At 39.5% G+C, this 19,498-nt stretch overlaps 1 protein-coding gene across 42 annotated transcripts in view; it reads right to left on the bottom strand.

The window, feature by feature from the left end:
• Nucleotides 1-19,498, bottom strand: part of clasp2 (cytoplasmic linker associated protein 2) — a 58,467-nt gene that overhangs the window by 21,416 nt on the left and 17,553 nt on the right. For 22 of the 42 annotated variants that reach the window (XM_044138588.1, XM_044138597.1, XM_044138599.1 and 19 more), the window contains 14 exons: nucleotides 10,348-10,485; nucleotides 8,968-9,041; nucleotides 8,767-8,859; nucleotides 8,528-8,673; nucleotides 7,806-7,941; nucleotides 7,656-7,726; nucleotides 7,419-7,478; nucleotides 6,527-6,604; nucleotides 6,206-6,373; nucleotides 4,324-4,364; nucleotides 3,792-3,944; nucleotides 2,414-2,437; nucleotides 1,399-1,500; nucleotides 1,177-1,203 (listed from right to left, as the gene is read on the bottom strand). In XM_044138588.1, the coding sequence (XP_043994523.1) occupies nucleotides 1,177-1,203; nucleotides 1,399-1,500; nucleotides 2,414-2,437; nucleotides 3,792-3,944; nucleotides 4,324-4,364; nucleotides 6,206-6,373; nucleotides 6,527-6,604; nucleotides 7,419-7,478; nucleotides 7,656-7,726; nucleotides 7,806-7,941; nucleotides 8,528-8,673; nucleotides 8,767-8,859; nucleotides 8,968-9,041; nucleotides 10,348-10,485 (1,311 nt within the window). Of the gene's footprint in view, nucleotides 1-1,176; nucleotides 1,204-1,398; nucleotides 1,501-2,095; nucleotides 2,114-2,413; nucleotides 2,438-3,791; nucleotides 3,945-4,323; nucleotides 4,365-6,205; nucleotides 6,374-6,526; nucleotides 6,605-7,418; nucleotides 7,479-7,655; nucleotides 7,727-7,805; nucleotides 7,942-8,527; nucleotides 8,674-8,766; nucleotides 8,860-8,967; nucleotides 9,042-10,347; nucleotides 10,486-19,498 lie in introns of all 42 variants that reach the window. The other 20 variants (XM_044138596.1, XM_044138604.1, XM_044138609.1 and 17 more) reach the window with 6 other exon arrangements.

The raw sequence follows: 19,498 nt of genomic DNA, 5'->3' as shown, positions 1-19,498 counted from the left end.
GCACCTGGGGAACATCTTTAAGCCTCATTTTACAGCTATAAAATGAATCCTGGGATTCAGGGTTTAAAAGTCTGATGAGAAAACCTGAAAGTGGCTCTCTGTCTAAATGGTCAGTGTTCAGCTATGCCACACATAGGGTGGGTGATTTGTACCTTAAAAAGCATTCATGCTGCTTGAACTATTCCATATAATTCATTGTATAGGGATTCTATGTGATTCACCAGAGGTCTAAAACCTTTAAGATCTAAAGAGACAGGTTTTCCCCTCAGTCTTCCTGGATAAAGCAGCTGCAAAATCTACCCGACCCTGCCCCAAAAAAACCCCTCAAGTTTAAACTTACTTGCTACTTAGGGCTAAACAATATTCTGAAAACTTAATAACTCCATTGAGTGTTGTATTAACAACATTCCTTGAGATAAGTAAACAAATGCTTAACTAAACAAAGTCAATATCTCTCTACTTTATGTTGTGCAAACATAAAGCCCAGACAGATCCAGCTCTTAGGAAATAAAATCATTATATTGTTTCCATCTAATTGATATGGCTTTCTTGAAAAGTTTAAAAGAGATTTAAAATTAGTCAAAAATGAGGCATTTTTGAAAATAATTTAAAGTGATGAATAATAATAATAATAATTTAAAAAAAACTAGATTCAGCCAAAAAAAAAAAAAAAATCTGAACATGAAAAATATTCTTATAGGCATTTTCCTGTTCCAATTCTTAGCAGATGTTACTTGAAAGCATTTTCATCACCTTTAAATATCAAAATATTGGTCTGTTCAAAAACTGACATTTTTTCACTTTTAATTGTGAAACAAAAGAAATTGAGGCCCACATGTCCTTTTGACTTGTCAAAAGGTTTGGATACCACTGGTCCATCACTCCTAAATATATTGACGTTCGTGGCTGGAAGTGGACAAAATATGAAAATAAGAGATATTAATACTTCTGATGAAAGTACCTTTCTTAATATATTAGCCAAAGCCACGCTAAGGCTGCGTAAAGCAACATATTCACCACACCAACCTCAGTGATGAGACACGGCATGCAGGGGGAAATACAAACACTACTCTTTTTAATGAAACACCTTGATCGGAATGAGAGCAGCAGCAGGTGAGCCACCAATCCCACTGTGGGACACAAAGACAAGCACACTCCGACAAACAGATAGGATACCTGGCGTGCAATCGGATTCGTCGGAACCTGAAGGCACAAAAACATTAACATGGAGCTTATCGTTACCGTGACGGCAACAAATTGTGAAACTCCACAATCAAATCCTGGGAAAACAAGAATCCTGGCAAACACCTTACGCACGCACCCACATGTCTGCGACGCCGAAGGTCAAAGGGAAAAGAATCCTCTGCCAAGAGAGGATGGGGTGGAAAAGTTACTTACGTTGCGACTGGGAGACCATCTTGGTGCGGCTGCGCCCTCGGGAGTCCACCTGGCTCGACACAGTGCTGGCGGTCGACAAGGGCTGCTTGGTACGAACTCGGCCTGCGTGTGAAGGAGGACGACAAACATTGACTTCCTGCCTAAAGCACACCGTCTGCAGCAGAACAAAGCCCAAAAGCAAAGGAGCGCCAGCAGCTGATGGGAAAGCATCTAACACTGAAAGTTGCTCTGTAAACATTCAATCAGCCAGCTGCAGATGCAAACAGCAGGGATGGTTCAGCGGCAAATAAGAAAAATAATCTAAAGCCACCAAATATCGCAAAGTAATTGGAGGATTTAATCAAGCAGGAAGCCTTCGCATTGTACAATAATCAGTGGATTATTATGATTATAGTAATGATTATTTTCTTTGTTAAAAGCAGCAATTTAGTTGATTATTATTATTATTAATGAATTAATCTCGCACTACTCTGTTAGTTTGCAATGCGAAATGCTAGAAGAGAAGAACTACATTAGCTTGAGCATTTGCATATTTTTTTTTTTTAGAATTATTTCAATCATTCTTCAACTATGAAAAACGCAGAAAAGAGAAAAAAAAAACTATATTGGATTTCTACAAATAACTGTTGGATCTATAACTGGGTTTTCTAGCCTAGAATATCCCCAAACACCAACACAAACCTAACAGGAATCTTACCATTGTCTGATCTGGTCCCTACAGACAGACAAAAAGGGAGCAGGTTGTAAACATGTGGTTCCACTTTCTAAAGTGTATCTCTATCATCACATGACTCAAAACACATCCTGCATGCCCTGACATAAAGATATCTGATTGAACCAGTTTGAATTAAATGCAAAATGGTTAGATTCCTAGTTTAAAATTAAAATCATATGATAACTTCAATGTGTCCAAGATGGACAGCAGGGGGCGCTGTGGTCATTATAGTATAAATAAGCCGAGATGAAGTGATTAAAGGAGAAAGCAAAGGGATGAAGCAGAGTGAGATGATCTTACCATCCGTTTTATCAGAGGCATCATCTTAAGTAGCAAAGAGAGCCGAAAAGCAGGAAAAGAAATAATAGCAGAAAAATATATAGACACAAACAAAAGACATAGGGAACAAGAAATGAGGATTTAAACAAATGGTGTGGGGAAAAACAAGGAGCCAAAAATGACAAACACAGAAGGCAGAGAAGAGAAAGGCAGATAGAGGAAAAAGAAAGAAGAAAGGAGCACAAAGTGCATTAGTAACATACCATTTGCTCAAAGAATCGTGCAGATGTTCGTTACAACAACAAGCTTCTCTTAAGTGACAGAGCGACACAAAGTGCCGCATGAAGAAAAAAAATTAAAATTTACGTTTTCCAAAAGTTTTCTTGTTTAAAAAAAAATAAAGCTGTGCATTTCTATTTGACTCACTGAAGTTAACATTTTCAAAGAAAACCTTAAACTCTAATTACAGAAGGACAATTCCTGTCATCTTTGGACCTTGAGAGACTGAAAAGTATGTCCATTCCTCCCTTCTTAAACAGCTCAACCTCTGTCAGATTGGGTGGACGACGACAGAGAAGTGCAACTTAAAATTTTTCTTACATATTTAAAGTTTTAGGTACTGACTTTGACTGACATTCTAGCAGCATTATACTAAACTATTCCTGTGGTTGTATTGAAGTATTTGTATTGTAGGGATGATGTGTTCAAGATGATGTACAATGTCGGTCTTTCTCCACACCTTTATTTTGCCTCACCCAACTGGAAAACTCTTGCACAGGTTTCCTGCGTCCCCTACATGTCTTGTGATAAACATGGCCTCCATTTCCAGTGATAACTCTTCTTGCCACTGAGTGAATGATTAACAGTTTATAAATTCTTTCACCTGAACTGTGGATCTCTGCAGCCATTGGTTGTACTAGATTAAAGGATGAATCCAAATGCATGCCACACTTCTCAAACGATTTGATTTCCATTCCATTCCACAGCTGTGTGCTAGTTTGAGTTGGTCCATCACAAAAAAATCCCAATAAAATAAAATAATAATAGCAAAAAAAAAAAAAAAAAAAAAATGCAGATTGTTGTTGTAACGCCACAAAGTATGAACAAGTTCAAAGAGCATGACTATTTCTGCAAAAACACTGCAGGTGTACAAATTGAAACAAAGGAGAAGTACGGAACATGCAAAACATCAACAGATCGACAGGTGGACGGGCAGGAGAGAAGAGGAGCAGAAGCGAAGAGTGCGAATCTGTGGCTTCATCTCTGAGAACTGATTTTATCTGAGCATCAACGTATCCCTGCACTGATCTGAGACGACTCTTTAGAAGGCCGGCCGTCTTGTTTCCTGCTGACCGACGGCCTGCTCTGTCTGACCTAACTTGCCTGTCAGGGCTCTTACCCAGAGAGGAGTAGGAGCCGGGGGGAAGGCGGTTCGCTCCCCTGGTTTGTCCGACGTGCCGGTATTTAGCAACTGCTGCTGCGTTCACATCCACGTCGCTGCGGGAACGCTGCAGGGAGACTGAGGAAGCCCCGCCCCTTGAACCAGCAGGGACTGATGGGACAGCAGGAGCAGGGCAGGTGTGACGATGGGAAAGAAGGATGGAAGGTGACGGGACATACAGGAAAAAAAAACACACACACACACACACACAAAAAAAACAACATCACAAACACATGCAGGCACTGTACTACACAACACAGAAAACATCCATACACCAACATGTGTATGTGTAAGAATACAAATCACATGAGGTCACATGGTGACTGTTCAGATGATGTAAATGGGAATGATGGGAAAAGATTTTGAAGGAAACTACATCTGCCTCTCTCCGTGTGTGTGAGCTGAACTTCAGATTACGTGTTGAAGGAGGGTGTGAGTGTGTGTGTGTGTGTGTGTTATCTGCAGCTCTGTGTGGGTGCGCTTGACTCACCTCTCCCCGGAGCGGCTGACCACTTGGAAGTCAGAGGACGGCTGATAAAAGAGGGAGAAAACTGGGTCATGACACAAACGCTCATGGAACCAGTGTAACAACCTGTCAGAGTTCACATCGCCTCCGATCAGACGGCGCGGAATCAAGTTTTGTTCCCCATCATTCTAAATTAAACTGTAAAATATCCTGAACACCATCTGGAGAACCTTCTGAGCATCTAGATTTAGTATATCATCAAAAAGTTACTTTAAGTGGTTTGTAAATGTAAAACAACAAAAAACAAAAAGCCTACATGCGTATTTAATTTACACAGAAACATTTCTCTTCATTATTATCGCAAATTTACACCTATTGAGAGAACATTAGTACAAACTAGAATATTTTATGCAACCAATGAAAGGAGTTTTTAAACAGAGAAATGTTGTGTTCTGGTCTAAATAAGAAAAGAAATAAAGCTACAAAAGATTACTTTTTTTGTTGCCAAATTTAAACATTTTAACAGAAAGTTGAGCGGAATGATAAAATTCTGGTAGAACATGGATAATCACAGCCTTTGTGAGATGGTGAAAGAAAAGCAGAGTCAACAGTTTGGGGGAGATTCACAAGGTCCAAGCTGCTGCTGGAGTCAATGCCTTAAGAGTCACAACACATGACTGTGTCAGTCTTTGTGTTAAGCAACTTCTGCACCAGGGACAACATCAGACGTTTCTTGTCTGAGCCCACGATAAAAGGACTGGACAAGCTATATCCTGATGCTGACAACATTTTCCAGCAGGCCTCAGAAACTGACCACACTCCTAAAAGCACCAACAACACCTGTGATGATCATCCCTGTTACTGACTGGCCAGCAAGTTCACCTGACCTTAATCCTATAGATTCTTCATGGGATATTGTCAGAAGGATAGGATCAAACATTGCAGATGTTCTGAAGACTGATATCAAGTCAAGCAAGGCTCACAGTCTCCATGCTACACTGCACTGAGGCAGTAATTCGTGCAAAAGGAGCCCCAACCGAGCATTAAGTGCACTTGCTGTACAGCGCATGAACAAACATTTGAGTTAAAAGTCTTTTGACTGGTTGACCGTGATAGTTTTATTTTACTGAAATGTGTGGGTTTAATTAGTAAGAATGTCGCAACTATCATAATAAACATGATTATATACAGATCTGGAAAAAATTAAGAGACCACCTAAAATGATCAGTTTCTCTGATTTTACTCTTCATAGATAAATGTTTGAGTAAAATGAAGATTATTCTTTATTCTATGAACTACTAACATGTCTCCTACGTTCTCAGCAAAAATGTAACATTTATTTGCAGAAAATGGGAAGAAGATGCAGCGCTTTCAGACCTCAAATAACGCAAAGAAAACAAGTTCATATTCATTTAGAAACAACAACACTAATGTTTTAACTCAGAAGTCATTTGGTGGAATAACTATGAGGTTTCCAATGGGGTTCGGTGCAGCGGGCTCTTCATTTTTTCCAGAGCTGAATATATAAAACATTTAGTTCTCTAATTGAATTAGTGAGGTAAATCATCTTAAGTCTAAAGTTAAATAGTACTGTTGGACAGGAGATGCTCTATGTGGTTTTACAACCAGAGGTAGATGATGACAATAATATGTTTTGTTTTGGGGTTTTTTTTTAATGTAATGGGATGCCCTTTTAAATTCATTCACATATTCACGAGACAGAAAAACTCTCCTGAGCAGGGAGCAGATTAACAGGGAGACTTTCTGTAATGTTGGCTGAAAGATCAGAAACCGGATAAATCCCTTTCCTCCAAAATTACTTTAGCGCAAATGCTCGACTGCGGAGATTCAGCAAACTAAGAGCTCTAAAGTAAGTAACAGGCGAGCAGCTCTCAACATTCATTACTTAAGGCTCTCTTGGGAGGAAGATGAGGAGCGGTCGCTCTGGGGAAGCGAGGCCACGCTGCCGGAGCTCTTCAGACACGACTGCAGCGTCCTCTGGTACGACGACTCCAAGGAGTTGTAAAGAGCGTCGGCTTCACCGGGGAAGTGGTTCCTCAGGCCCCAGTAGGCCCTTCAAGAGACAAAAGTCGGGTGAGGAGGCAGAAAAACACCAAAGAACAGAAGAGAGTAAAGAAAAATAGATGGGAAGAGAAGGATAAACAATGGAGAGGCAGAGTGATGGTAATGGAGTTTTCTGGAAAGCCTCTGTATCCGGGTAGCTTACTTGCGGGCCTCCACTCTGGCCTCCGAGTCGGCATCTCGAATTCCCTTTTTGATGCTTTCCACCAGAACTGCAGTGTGTCTGGGGCAAAAAAAAAAAAAGAAGAAGAAAAGCCATAAAAAAAACAAACAGAAGGAGTGGTAAGTGAGAAACAACATGTCTGCATTTGAAAGAACGTGAGCGTAAATCTAGTAGCTCTCTTTCTGCATTTCAGACTAAACCGTTCTGATCTAGTCCCCCAAACTGGAAATTGTAGGAACACTGCAGACATAGTTTGTGAGAAAGAATTTGGTATGTTTTTGCCTGGTAACAAAAGCATTCTTCAAGTTAAACGGTTTTTGCAGAAATGAAAAAAAATCTAATCGTTTCAAGCAACTGAATAATTTGACCTTTTTTAAGTTCAACACACTTCAAAAAGGTGCGTTGAACCATTTTAAGTGTCTTGGTCAATAGGGGTGAAATCCATTTACTAATTTTGTTACTTAAAAGATTTTATTTAGGCTATTCAGAGAAAAGGGACTGGAAAAATATACATACACAAAACCATTTTCAGGTTTTATTTGCTGAGCAGTTCAACACTGAATTTGTAATTCTGTGCAACTTTTACAGGAAACCACATCACACTGCATCTACCGAGTCACAGAAAAGTCTCAGCAATAGCTCAGTGGTTTTGACACATTGCAGCCATGATGACAGACTTATAGTTGGCACAATTTATAGTTAGTATTCCCATTTTCGTTGTTTCATAAGGTACATGACATAAAAACGCTGGGGAAACGTTTCTAGTTGTAAATTTTTAATCACATCATCTGCCAAAGTGGTTGCAGAAGAGAACTAAAAGCTCAGTTTGTTTTGCTTTTAGGACAGAAACAGTGAATAGTTTTAATGTCCTCACTTTTCTAGAGAGTGGGTCTGCCATTCCTGTAGAAGATGATCCAGGAAAACATAACAGCGCCTGGAAATTAGACATTTATTTTACTGTCCAAGCACAACAAAAACAAAACAAAACAGAAAAAACATCATCATCCTCATAACCCTACAGTTGTAGCTCAATTGTGAGGTCATCAGCTCCACGCAAAGCTTTTCTCTTAGCGTACTCTCGGCATCAATGCAACTCATTTGTTTGCTTTACCTTCTCACGGCCACAGACTTGGACGTGCAGTTGCTGGTTATCAGAGGGATGAGGCGCGGGACGTGGGTGTGCTGCAGAAACAAAGGATATGAAACGAAAGATCTGACCTAAATACCAGAAACTCTTACGACCAAGCAGGGAAATACTCACCCGTATAATGATGCGGATGGCGCAGACGCCAGAGGTGGCCATGACTTTAGCGCAGTTAGGAATGAGGTTGAACAGAACGGGGACGATGGCTTCGGCTCCATGGTCAAACTTATTACCCAGGGCTGACGAGAGATGGCTAAATAAGAAAAAGAGAGACAAAGGTTAGACGTAGTTTAACATAAAATACTTTTAACCCTTTAACATTGAGCCAGAACAGCGGAGTTCAGCACAGCTTTCAGCTAATTTCACACATTGGATGTGCAAAAACAGTTACAGCTGATCTACCAGCTGATCTGAAGAACCCAACTTCACTTGGTTTATTTTTAATTTAAGTTTTTTTTTGTCATATTTTCACCCTTACACCAAAGCAATTTCCTAGTCTGTGGACGTGTTTAGTCGCAATAAAGTGATTCTGATTCTTTTCTCAGTTTGATCTGGACATTTGTAACTATAAACAATTAGTGCTCACACACATTTTTCACTTTTTATACACTTCCAGAATCAATTTCTACAGATTTTTCAGTTGTTTTAGTACATTTTCAATTTGAAATGGTAACAATTTTGTCTAAATTCGCGGCAGAAATTTGTACAGAGGTCAGTTTTTAAGTAGGGAGAATAGAAAGTCAGAAAGCAAAGGAAAACAAAAGGTTAAGGACGGACTAATAAAAGATGGATGGACGGACTGTAGAGGACAAAACATTGAATATGTGACCAACACTCACGCCACAGTGATGCATGCCTCTCGGACCACTTGTGAGCGCAGATCTTTAGCAGACAGCTTGAAGGCTCCGTCTAACAACCGCAGGTGCTGGTAAAAACAGTCGTAGCTGGCTGCGCCCGCAACCAGCAGGGACCGGATTTTCTTCAGCTGCAAAAACAACCGAAATGTGTTTAAGAACAAGGACGGGATGTAACGTTAAGCAGCATAATTCAAAGACAACAGAAGGGGGAATCTACACACAGCGATGCATCTCTGGTCCCAGTCGTGTTTGTCGTCAGAGCAGATCTCACGGATCTTATTAAGGTTGTCCTCAAGGTCCCGTGCGGAGTAGATCTGGAAGCAAAAGCAGAGGGAGGAATATTATTTAATCCCTACTAATGAGCTGCTAAAGTGGATAAACGTTTAGAAACGTCCATGTTTTAGCTTCTGGGCGTATTGTACCTGAACAGTAGGGACATCTGTGAAAGCTCTGATGAAATCTTCTTCATCAACTGCTCCAGTACTTTCCTTAGACACTGGAAAGAAAATGGATGGGAGACAGTCAGTCCATCTAAAATAAAATAAATAAATAAAATGAAAGTCAAACAGAGAGTGAATAAAGCCCTGATAATAATTCTCTAGAGGTCTGCTGAAACCCATAAGTCAGAAGTAGCTGACTGTGCTTTAATGGGCTACCAGCGGTAATGAGTATGCCAATCAGGATGCTCCAGGGCCTGAGTGGCTTGTTGGCCACACATCCTACAACTCCTAACTGGAGAAATGAAGACAGAAACAAGAGTTCAAAAAATGTCAAGATGATCCAATCATGAAAACAGTGAGACCAGCTGGAAACAGGATTTTCTCAGGGAAGGAGGCAAATCAATCATGACAGGACAGTAGAGGATACAAACAGGGAGCAAACATTACGCTGCATGACATGACTAAGAATAACACTATACAAATCTTCCTATTTCTGCATGGCAATATACAAATACCAGCGGTTATTTGCACTCTGATCTGTGCAACTATTGTGACATTTGGGCAAATTAGAGGGTGTGGGCGTGCCTTCATTTCCATGCAGACAGAGTAAAGAGAATCACATGCAAGCCAATGTCCTGACAGAGCACCAATTCAAATTTGAAAACCATCATTTTCATGTTTTTATCCACGTGAAAAAAAATATAATAAGCCTTTTCTTTTCATATTTCAGTTCATTTTAATTGTCTAGATATATTCTACAGGTTGGTCTTTAAATACAGGGTTTATGAAACTTTTTCTATTACACATAACTTTCCACCAACATGCTAGGTTACAACACCTTTGTTAGTAAACGTGTTAATTGTCTGAGAGGGAATATCAAGTCAGCATGATTGCAGAAGTCATATTATGAGATTTAAGTATTGAAATTACTTTTAATTGGCCTCATGTAACAATCCAGTTTGAAGTTTCCATTAGCTGGAAGCCATAATCATCATATTGAAGAGAAAAACAGGACATTACATCATTTTGTATGCAAACTCTGGAGAAGAAAGCGTTTCTTTTTTTTTTAATTAACTTGATGGAATAAACTTACTTTTGCTAATAAAAAAAAATTATTTCGAAAATAAAAGCCATCTTTATTAGTTATATGTAACAGTAACGTTTAAGAACTGAAGCCAGACAGGCTCAACCTTAAACACAATGAGGACGTTACAATACATTTACTCATTGGAGAAACACAGAATCATGCTGAAGTAGAAACCAGCACAGTGGTAAACTCAGATTAAATAAATATAAATAAATCATCATCGCGCTTTTGCTCATTTTGCGTTTGGTGTGTGAGAGTAGACATATATAAAATACCTAGCTTGCTGCTGGTGGCGCTGGGCCGGCGTGCAGCAGAGGACTCTGCAGGTTTCTTGGGAACTTTGGGAATCTTGAAAGCAGCCTGAGCTGAAGAGGAGCGCCCGTCCACGCTGTCGTCATCGTCGAAACTACGATCTGTAAAAGGGAAGACGGAAAGAAGCGTCACGACACGTCCCAAAATCCTCCAAAGGAAAAAAAAAAAAAAAAAGAGAGAAACATAAAGGCAATAAGATGAAACGGAAGAGCAAAACTCCAGTTGGGTTTTCAGGATGCAGTGGAAATCTTTCTTAAGCTTCCGAATTACAGAAGGGAAACTTTATAAATGCCAAGTCATTTTCTTGAGTAAGGCAAGTGACGCAAGGCGTTTTTCAAATAGCTGCATTTTACATGTATTACACACAGTTTAACCTTTAATTTATTTTTATTTTGCCCTATTGGTACAATAGGGATCTTGTCTGAAATAAGAATAAATTAAACTATATTGAGGAGAATACAGCTGTTCTGCAAGATTCCAGCTGAAAATAGTGCAACAAATTCTAATCAAAAACGAGTCACTGGCTGTAGCTTTCGGACAGTTCATTCAGGAATGACTGAATCGATACTAATTATAACCACTCCACTTGCTGGGAAGAAGAAGAAAAAAAAAAGCCATTGGCTCCAGGTATCAAACTATTCAACCAGTGAGTGACAGACCTCTTCTGGGGGAAGATCCTTTTTTGTGAATGCTAGCAGAAATAAAGCAAGGCAGGGATCTTGGACTGAAACCCGAGACCTGTCTGCAACAACGATGTGCAGAATAACATGTGGACGCACATAAAAACACACACACACACACACACAAACGTCCACTGTGGAGATCAAACTGTTGGCCCGGGAATGCAGTCGAGCTCTGGTTGCTTTGACAACCAGCAACGGAGAAATGCGCTAAAGCCACCACCCTACACGTTGACACACACGTCGGCTCATCTACAAACAACCAGAGATTTTCTCCATCAAAGAGACGCCAGCGTGAATGTAAACAGGAGCCCGACTGTCAAACCAAGGCTCTATTGTGTGTTTCAAAGCAAAAGTAAAGACAGGTACAAACACTCGGTCTGCCTTGGGTTAGCATCCACACACACGGCCAAGTCCATCCCAGCACTCACAGTCACAGATCCGCTGGCAGATAAGTCGTCTCATGCTTCTAGGAGGGCGTGGTGTGCTGGGGTCTCCTTTCTTCTCCAAGCCGTACCCCCAAATCAGACACACACACACACGCTCCTCACACACACTTCATGGTGAAGGCTAACGCTGAGGCTCCAAAACCAAGATTAAAAAAAAACAAAAAAAAAGAGAAAAAAAGTCCCCCTCCACCCAGACAAGTGCCGGCATTTTCCTTCATTTCTCTCTCCTCTCCATCCCTCCCTCTCCCTTTTCCTCAGCCTCTCTCCTCCTTCCCTCGGCAGCCTGGCGGCCAATCAGATGAGAGGTGACATCATGGTGCTCCAGCCAGTGCGGAGGCAGGCCTCTCGGTTTGTGGTGGGAGGGAGGGAGAGAGAGAGACAGAGGGAGAGAAAAAGGGAGACACACACAAAATCAGACGACCCAGGAATATTAACGGGGCTGCTTGGTGTGTTCATGCCAGACCGCCTAACCTGAACTCATTATCCCCGACATCGCAGCCTCTCACTGCCGCCCCCACCCTCTGCTGCGCGTCCACTTATTAACAACACAGTCATTGTTTGAGCAAAAAATGTTAGAGAGAAAGACAAAAAAAAAAAAACACACACACTTTTATATCTAAACTCTCATAAAAACTAAAAACAAAAGGTGGGCAGGCAATCATCAAAAGAGGTGATGATTAGGATGGTAGGACCACGCCCATCAAAGACCTCAATCGTCTCGCTGTCTCACCATCCTGACTTGATTTACCGCTCTTTTTTTTTTCTTCTTTTATTCAGTTAGCCATAAAGTTAAAAACAGCGGCTTTTCATAATACAACATCTGTGAAGTTTTATTTGACTACTTTAAACTTCACATACACACAGGGAGACTATTTTCTTAGAGTATTAAACCACTATGGTTACTTCTGAGAAGAAAGAAGAACTATTTTAAAATTATGCAAGTAAAGAAGTCAACTGGACTCCAACAAATTGTAGCTGCAATAAAAGATATGCCTGCTTGTTTCAAATGAACAAAAACTGTCAATTTTCTGTCACTTTAACTCATATGTCAAATACTCCTTTTCTTTTTAAGTTGATTTTAAAACAGTAAAATGTAGAGTTTTCCCACAAAACTGTAGGGTCATAACTGACAATATGCAGTAATATTTGGGTTGTTGATTGTGAATCACTGGTTATCACAGGGTTACCATCCTTTGCTTTTGTCTCGTCAGACCCCGGGGGAGTACATGTGTCAGAGTAAAGGGCAGAACAAAGACAACAGAGAAGAGACCAAACGAACACACGTCATTAGTCTAATTGTTGATTCACAAACTTTATGACAATTCACCAAACCAAAATTTTATTCTGGATCCCGAGAATCAGCAATAATGATGAGACACTGACAATAAAGCAGGTCTGCACACGCCAACACACACACACACACCCACAAACAGGGATAACAGCTCCCCATGCACTAGACATGGTTGCCATGGAAACTCCAGGCCGAGATTCCCTCCTCTTTCCGTTTCAGGAGAGCAGTCAAAGACAGGAATAAGGGAGAGGAAAAAAAAGATTGCTTAAAATGCTTTGATTTGACAATATTCCCAAATTCATTTCAGCACGCGTGCACACCAAGTCTGCAAACGCCAGTTCTTCTAAAACTGCAAATCCAATAAAACAACCAAAAATAAGCTGATGGATGACAGGAAAAAAAGAAAGAGGAGAAGAGGACTTCAATCTTTCATTAGGATATCTGTTACAAGCTGACAGAAAGAAATGGGAAATCCATGCAAAAAGAGAAAAAGCTGATGAAAGACGCATTTAAAGATCTGCATGAGCAAATTTTTTTTTATAAATGTTCTGACCACCAGGGGGCAGCACGGATGCTGTTCCCAAGGCGAATTGTGTCGGTTTAAAGGCCCTGCAATTATTGCCTGGGAAATTGTGTGTTGATGTAAAGAGGAGTTAAATTTATGCCACGTAATCAAAGGTTAATTCAACATCTTTAGTAATTCAACTCGAGTACAAGCGAGGTAAGGTTTCATTTTGGAGGGAGAACATCGGCGCGTATTATAATGATAAAGAATATCCACTTCAAATATTAAATAAACATGTTGTATATAAAGACGTCCCACACAACAGGTCAAATCTTGCACAACCATTAAGAAAAAAAGGAGACAACCAGCCTGGATCCATCTTACCAGCCGAGGAACTGCAAATTACATCAGCTGTAGTACTACGTTTTAAAAAAGTACAGACATCTTCAGGGGGGAAAAACACTCACTACACTTACAGTCTGTGGCAGTGCTGGTCTGATGTAATCTGCAGGAATACAAGGATCTCACAAACTCCAGTTCAAGACCATGCGACAGTGAGCAGCTTCAAAAGAGGGGAGAGAAAATAACCCTCATATGGGAATAACAATAGTATGGAAAAAATATTTTGATTCTGTAGAGATTTACAGTCAACTGCTTAATTACAAAACACAGCAGCAGTTATATGCATTATTAAAATAAATCTGCTTAGGCAATTTCTGCTCATCTGCAGCAAACATTTATTCATTATTCAAAAGATGAAGACAGAGGCAAAACAAAGGCAAAATATGTACATTCGATACGTTAACTAAACAATATGCACATCTTTAAATTGGCACTTTTGTTCTACTGATGACACCAGGAGTTTTGGTGAAACTGAGAGTATTTAATTTGAAGGCGCACTGGGAAACGAGAAATCCAGTTGGAAAATACAATTCAGTGCTCTTTTTGATCACTGGACGCACTACAGAAAAAAAAAATTTAAAATAAAAGCACACTAGCAACACCTACCATTAGTGTGGAAATCATTCCTGCAGGATAAAACCTCAGCTGTTTAGGTTAATGAGGTGCTTAAAATACAGTCAGAAACAACACAAACGTCATACGAAGCTTGTAAAAAGAAAACTGTTTTCTACCGAGGAACATCAGCCGTTTCTCAAGCAAGGAGTTCCAAGGTAGGAAGTGACAGGAAGCTAAACATTTCACAGAGAAGTTACTCTGTTTTACTCCTCTAAAAAGTCAAACTGCTTCATGGGATCTTCCACTTGAGGAGTTACTGTGCGGAAATCTCTGTTAATGTAAGGATTTACTAAACCTGCAGGAAACACACAGACTGGCGTTTACAGCTAGCAATGCTAAGTTTGGAAATCATCGTCACACTTAGGAATACTAGAGACATGTAAAACAACTTATTTTGGATTTGTTTTGAAATAATAAAACTCTGTTTAACTGCAGAGCTATGGAAGGTGACACTCTCACTCTCTCACACACACACACACACACACACACACACACACACACACACACACACACACACACACACACACACACACACACACACACACACACACACACACACACACACACACACACACACACACACCATGTAGCATCGCCTCTGCTTCTATTATAATGACAAAATGCTGCCAAAGGATTATTTACTGTTGTAATAAATGAATTGATGATCTAACGCTGCATTAAAACGTTGGACATCTCTACTGTTTATTTGGAATCGAGCTTATGGTCGTATTTGAGAAAGCTGTCACAATTCCACTTTATGCAGATAGTAAAACCATTGTTTAATTGATGCAGGATTCAATAAAAGCGGTATAAAACCTGCTGGACATTGGCTAATTTGTGCATCGCTAACCAAACTATATGGAAGAGACGTAATATGGGACAAAAAAAGAGCAAGACAGACATGAGTCTTTAAATAAAAGACAGACAGACTACTCTATTTCTAGAACAGCTTAGAGAAAAAGATCTCATCAAATGCATGCAAATGCAGGCAAATACACACACACACACACACACTCTCTCCCAGCTCCAAGTCGGGCAAAAGGGATGGCCCATAATATTCAGAGGAAAGCTTTGCTATGGCAACCAGTCTGGCCTGGAAACAGGGTCACGGCTCTCTTTGCAGAGCTGGAGATGCACTGAAGCTGAATGGGCATGTCTGGAAGAGAGGGTGAGTGAGCTCAGTGTGTATGTGAATCCCTGTCAAAACCTAAGTACTACACGAGACATGAAGGCTCTTACTGCTGGTCAGGATGCAGCGCAATAAATACCTTTCATATCTCTCTCTCTGAGACGGGAACAAATGGCGTGACGTAATGGCTGGCCACACAACCAGCCGCTATGTCATGGTTCACGTTCTCACATCAGAACTACGTTTAGTTAACACAGCTGGAAAAAAAAATGATGAGAAAATTAGATTGTTTCATTTGTTTTGATAGTGGTACTTCAACGCAGCAGTATCTATTTTCGCTTTCAATTTTGGAAGAAGTTAAGTTGTGATAAAGTGGAATAACTGATCTGTCAGGTTTCACTCGTGCGTCCGGCTAAACGTCCAGAGTCTTTCTATAATATTTCCTATGTTATTATTTAATTTATAAAAGAATTTTAAAAAACTGGACACAACTATGCAAATGTGTGTGTCGACTACAAACTGATCCAGTTCAGCATAACACCCCAGTTTTCCTCCACATGGGCAGATGTTGTCCATCTGTGCCAAAGCACACGAGGGAAAGTACATAAGGTTTAAGCTGATTTTAATTTAAAACCATATGCTGACAGCATTTTGTCTGGGTGCCAAAATCCACAACCAGATGAGATTAAAAAACAGACCCAGTTACCAACTCATCATCCTCAACTATCTGTGTTACAGGTAAAATACTCCCGTCATCTTTCTATTCACTTCTGTCCCTTTGGTGTCTAGTTTCTCCTCATTTGTTTCGCCCTCTGCCTCCTTCGCTCTTTTGTTCGCAGAGTATTGCTCTCTGTTCCTGTCAGGATGAATCAGGGCGAGGCAGTGATAGGCGCGGCGTTGTGATTCGGCCTCTGGCACAGATCTCGGTCAGCTTCCTCTCGCCGTCCTCAAAGCAAATGCCAGGAGTTGGCCTAAAAGCAATGTGGGGCAAGGACGAGAGGGAACGCCTGCATGTGCCTGGGTTTTAACAGACTGTGCAAGTTTGTCCTGAAGTGAGAGGTTAGGAGGGGCGTAAAAAGAAATCAGATTTCACTCATAATGCTGTTTGAATCACCGTTTTGGATGGATTTTTACTGTAACAAGCAGATTAAACTTCACTGGCGATATCTGTGAGGAGGCAACCAGAAACTGTGACAGGACAATCAGGTTGAAGAGTTTAATAAAGTTTAGTTTTTATTAGACTGTAGCAGATGTGTCAAAGTTTGAAAAGCTACTACAGAAGCATGACTCGAGATATTTCTATATTAGAAGCCAAGTTTAAAAGTGACCTGCTGCAGAATTGAATGGGCCGAGCTAGACAAAAATTCTCATTTTTATGGTAATTAAATCTTGCCAAGCAACAGCAAATATGAAGCCAATAAGACACAGATCAGCAGCCTCTCATTCAGTTCAGAAAAGACCTGTTCAAAACACGTCCTAGTAGGTAACTTGGAATAATCTGTTTTGAGAGTATGCGAGTAGTTTTGTAATGGACAATGTTTGATTACTGCATATTGATGAATCTTGAAAAACAATGCTTTAAAAGTTACTCATCTTTTTTAAAATATACCTCACTGTAACTAAAAACAGTCTCACTTTGGCGTTCAATTCTTAAGGGAAGAGTTTACACCTTATGATAATTTAAACATTAAGTTGCCCATTAAAACTAGATTAATCTCTAATCACAACTTAAAATTAAAAACAAAAAATAAAACCTTCTGCTTTAAAAATAAATTTGTTTTACCCTGTTGCATTTAATTTATGTTGAAATTAACTCTCACATTACCACCCTGCTACATAGGACTGAATATCTTTTAAGAGATAAAATAAAAACACCAACTTTTTTTCTACTTTTTGGCATGACAAAACGTTGAACACATGGAAGACAAGACAACATTCTGCTTTAGCTTCCAACTGTGTTTTGTAAAATTGAGATAACTTGACATTTTCCAACTGTGATGAAATATTGAAAAGCACAAATACAAACCTCAACTAAGACACAAAAAAAATCTACATGCACCAGAAAGCATCAAGTTTCCACCCGTTCTTTTGAATAATTTCCAAAAAAAATAAAAAATCTTTAGCTTAGCTAAAAAAAATGGTAAAAAACAAAAAAACAAAACAAAAAACACCTCACCAGATTTACTGCCTGGAACTGTGCTTGTTCTCTACATTCTCTCTGATGACAGCTACACTTAAGTTCTGAGTTGACTACAAAAATGTTGAAAACAAGAGAAATAACTCAATCAATCTTCCACCATCTCCACATAAACCAGGGATTACAAAGGGTCGCATGTTTAACCTAAAATGCAACTTGTGAGCTGTTATTTCTTACAATTTCATTTATCAGGAGAGTTATAAACCCTATGCATCTTATTGCACTTTTTCACCAGTTCAAGAGTTTATCAGCATCACCACTTCCACTCTAAAGAGACAGATTTATACGGCTACTCAGAGAGGGGACAAACGTTATTTCAGATAAAATATTTATGAATATGGAGTATGCTATTAAAATGGCAGCACATTTGCCACACTGATCCGTGGATAGTTTTGCTTTCCTGGCCCTCTGCTGACCCGCGCCACTGTGACTGACTTCTAATAAAAACATCAGGTAAAATAAACAATGTAAAAGACAGAAATAATTTCCCTATAATTTAGCTGAAGCTCAATGTTTGATCAATCCAGCAGACATTATATGAATCTTTCATTCTGCAGTTTCAGAATCAGTGAAAAACAGAGACGCACCAAGAGAATCGATTTGTCATCAGTTGGTTAGAAACTAAAAATGATGCATCTTTCTAATCGGAGAACAAGTCATACAGTTGAATCTAAAATGATTCATTCTCCTTGCAGATTTAACTTAAGTTATTGTCATTAAACCAAGAACAGGCATCTAACAAAAGACAATATAGATGTAATATAATAATTAAAAAAAAAGGTTCGGATTTATTTGCTTCTTATCTTTTCTTAAACTTTTTTTTTTTAATTCCGTTCTCAATTATCAATAAAAAAAATATTTATTGGCCTTCAAATCTCTTTTACAATTGCGGACCAGCTTTTTGCATCTTCCCACTGACATTTTGACAATTTATCTTTGGTGAAGAGCTCAAAGTTTCTGAGGTTAGAAGGCCTCTTGGCCATCGCCCTCATCTTTAACTCCCTCTACAGATTCTCTGTCAGAATGAAGCTACTTTAAATCAGAAACATATTAGTAAAATTAAGACTGCTTTAAACCCATATCTGCCAGATGTATCAACAGTTTGATGGCTAGCAGATCACGCTAAAAACACTAGATAATGTATTTAATAGTCACTGGCAATTTTTAGTATCAGCAAGACATTTTAAAATTATCTGCCAAGCCCAAAAGTGGGGTTGGCAGGTATGAGGTTTACAACATTTGTGATCAAAATCCAACAGTTTCATTTCCAGCAGAAATCTAAGTGATGCAGAAGTTTATGTTGCTGTAAACTAAACTTCCAATGCAAAGACATTTCTACTGAGGCACACGTGTAACAAACAGATTTTTCTTTTATTCTAGCTTTCCAAACACCATCAGTTTTATCACCTCACAATAAAAGACCTACATTACAATAAAGTTCAAGACCAGATCAAATGAATCACTCAATAACAAAGTACGGTATGTGTCAGCAGAATCTACATTTTTCTGAAGTCAAACACTGCTTTGACTTCACAGCAGCAAAAGCAAAACCTCAGTTCAGGTCTGTCTCTGTCAGAAAACACTCACACAAACACACTAAACCATTAATCCCGTTATGTCCTCTTACAGGAGCTCATAGCAACAAACAGACACAACCGCGGGAGCATCTGCTGATTTAGACACGCACAAGAATCCCTCCATCCAACACAGGCACACACAACGTGCTTCTGTATTTCTTATTTTATAAGTTCGCCTACTACTTCAGTAAAACTATCTTCAGAAATAATCCCATGACTTGGATGCTCTTCTATATAATAATGGCAGAAGGAATGAGAATAGGTACTGA

The sequence above is a fragment of the Gambusia affinis genome, linkage group LG14, assembly GCF_019740435.1.
Source record: "Gambusia affinis linkage group LG14, SWU_Gaff_1.0, whole genome shotgun sequence".
Lineage (NCBI taxonomy): Eukaryota > Metazoa > Chordata > Actinopteri > Cyprinodontiformes > Poeciliidae > Gambusia > Gambusia affinis.
Note: the sequence above shows the minus strand (reverse complement) of the source record. Positions and strands in the feature narration are given on the sequence as shown.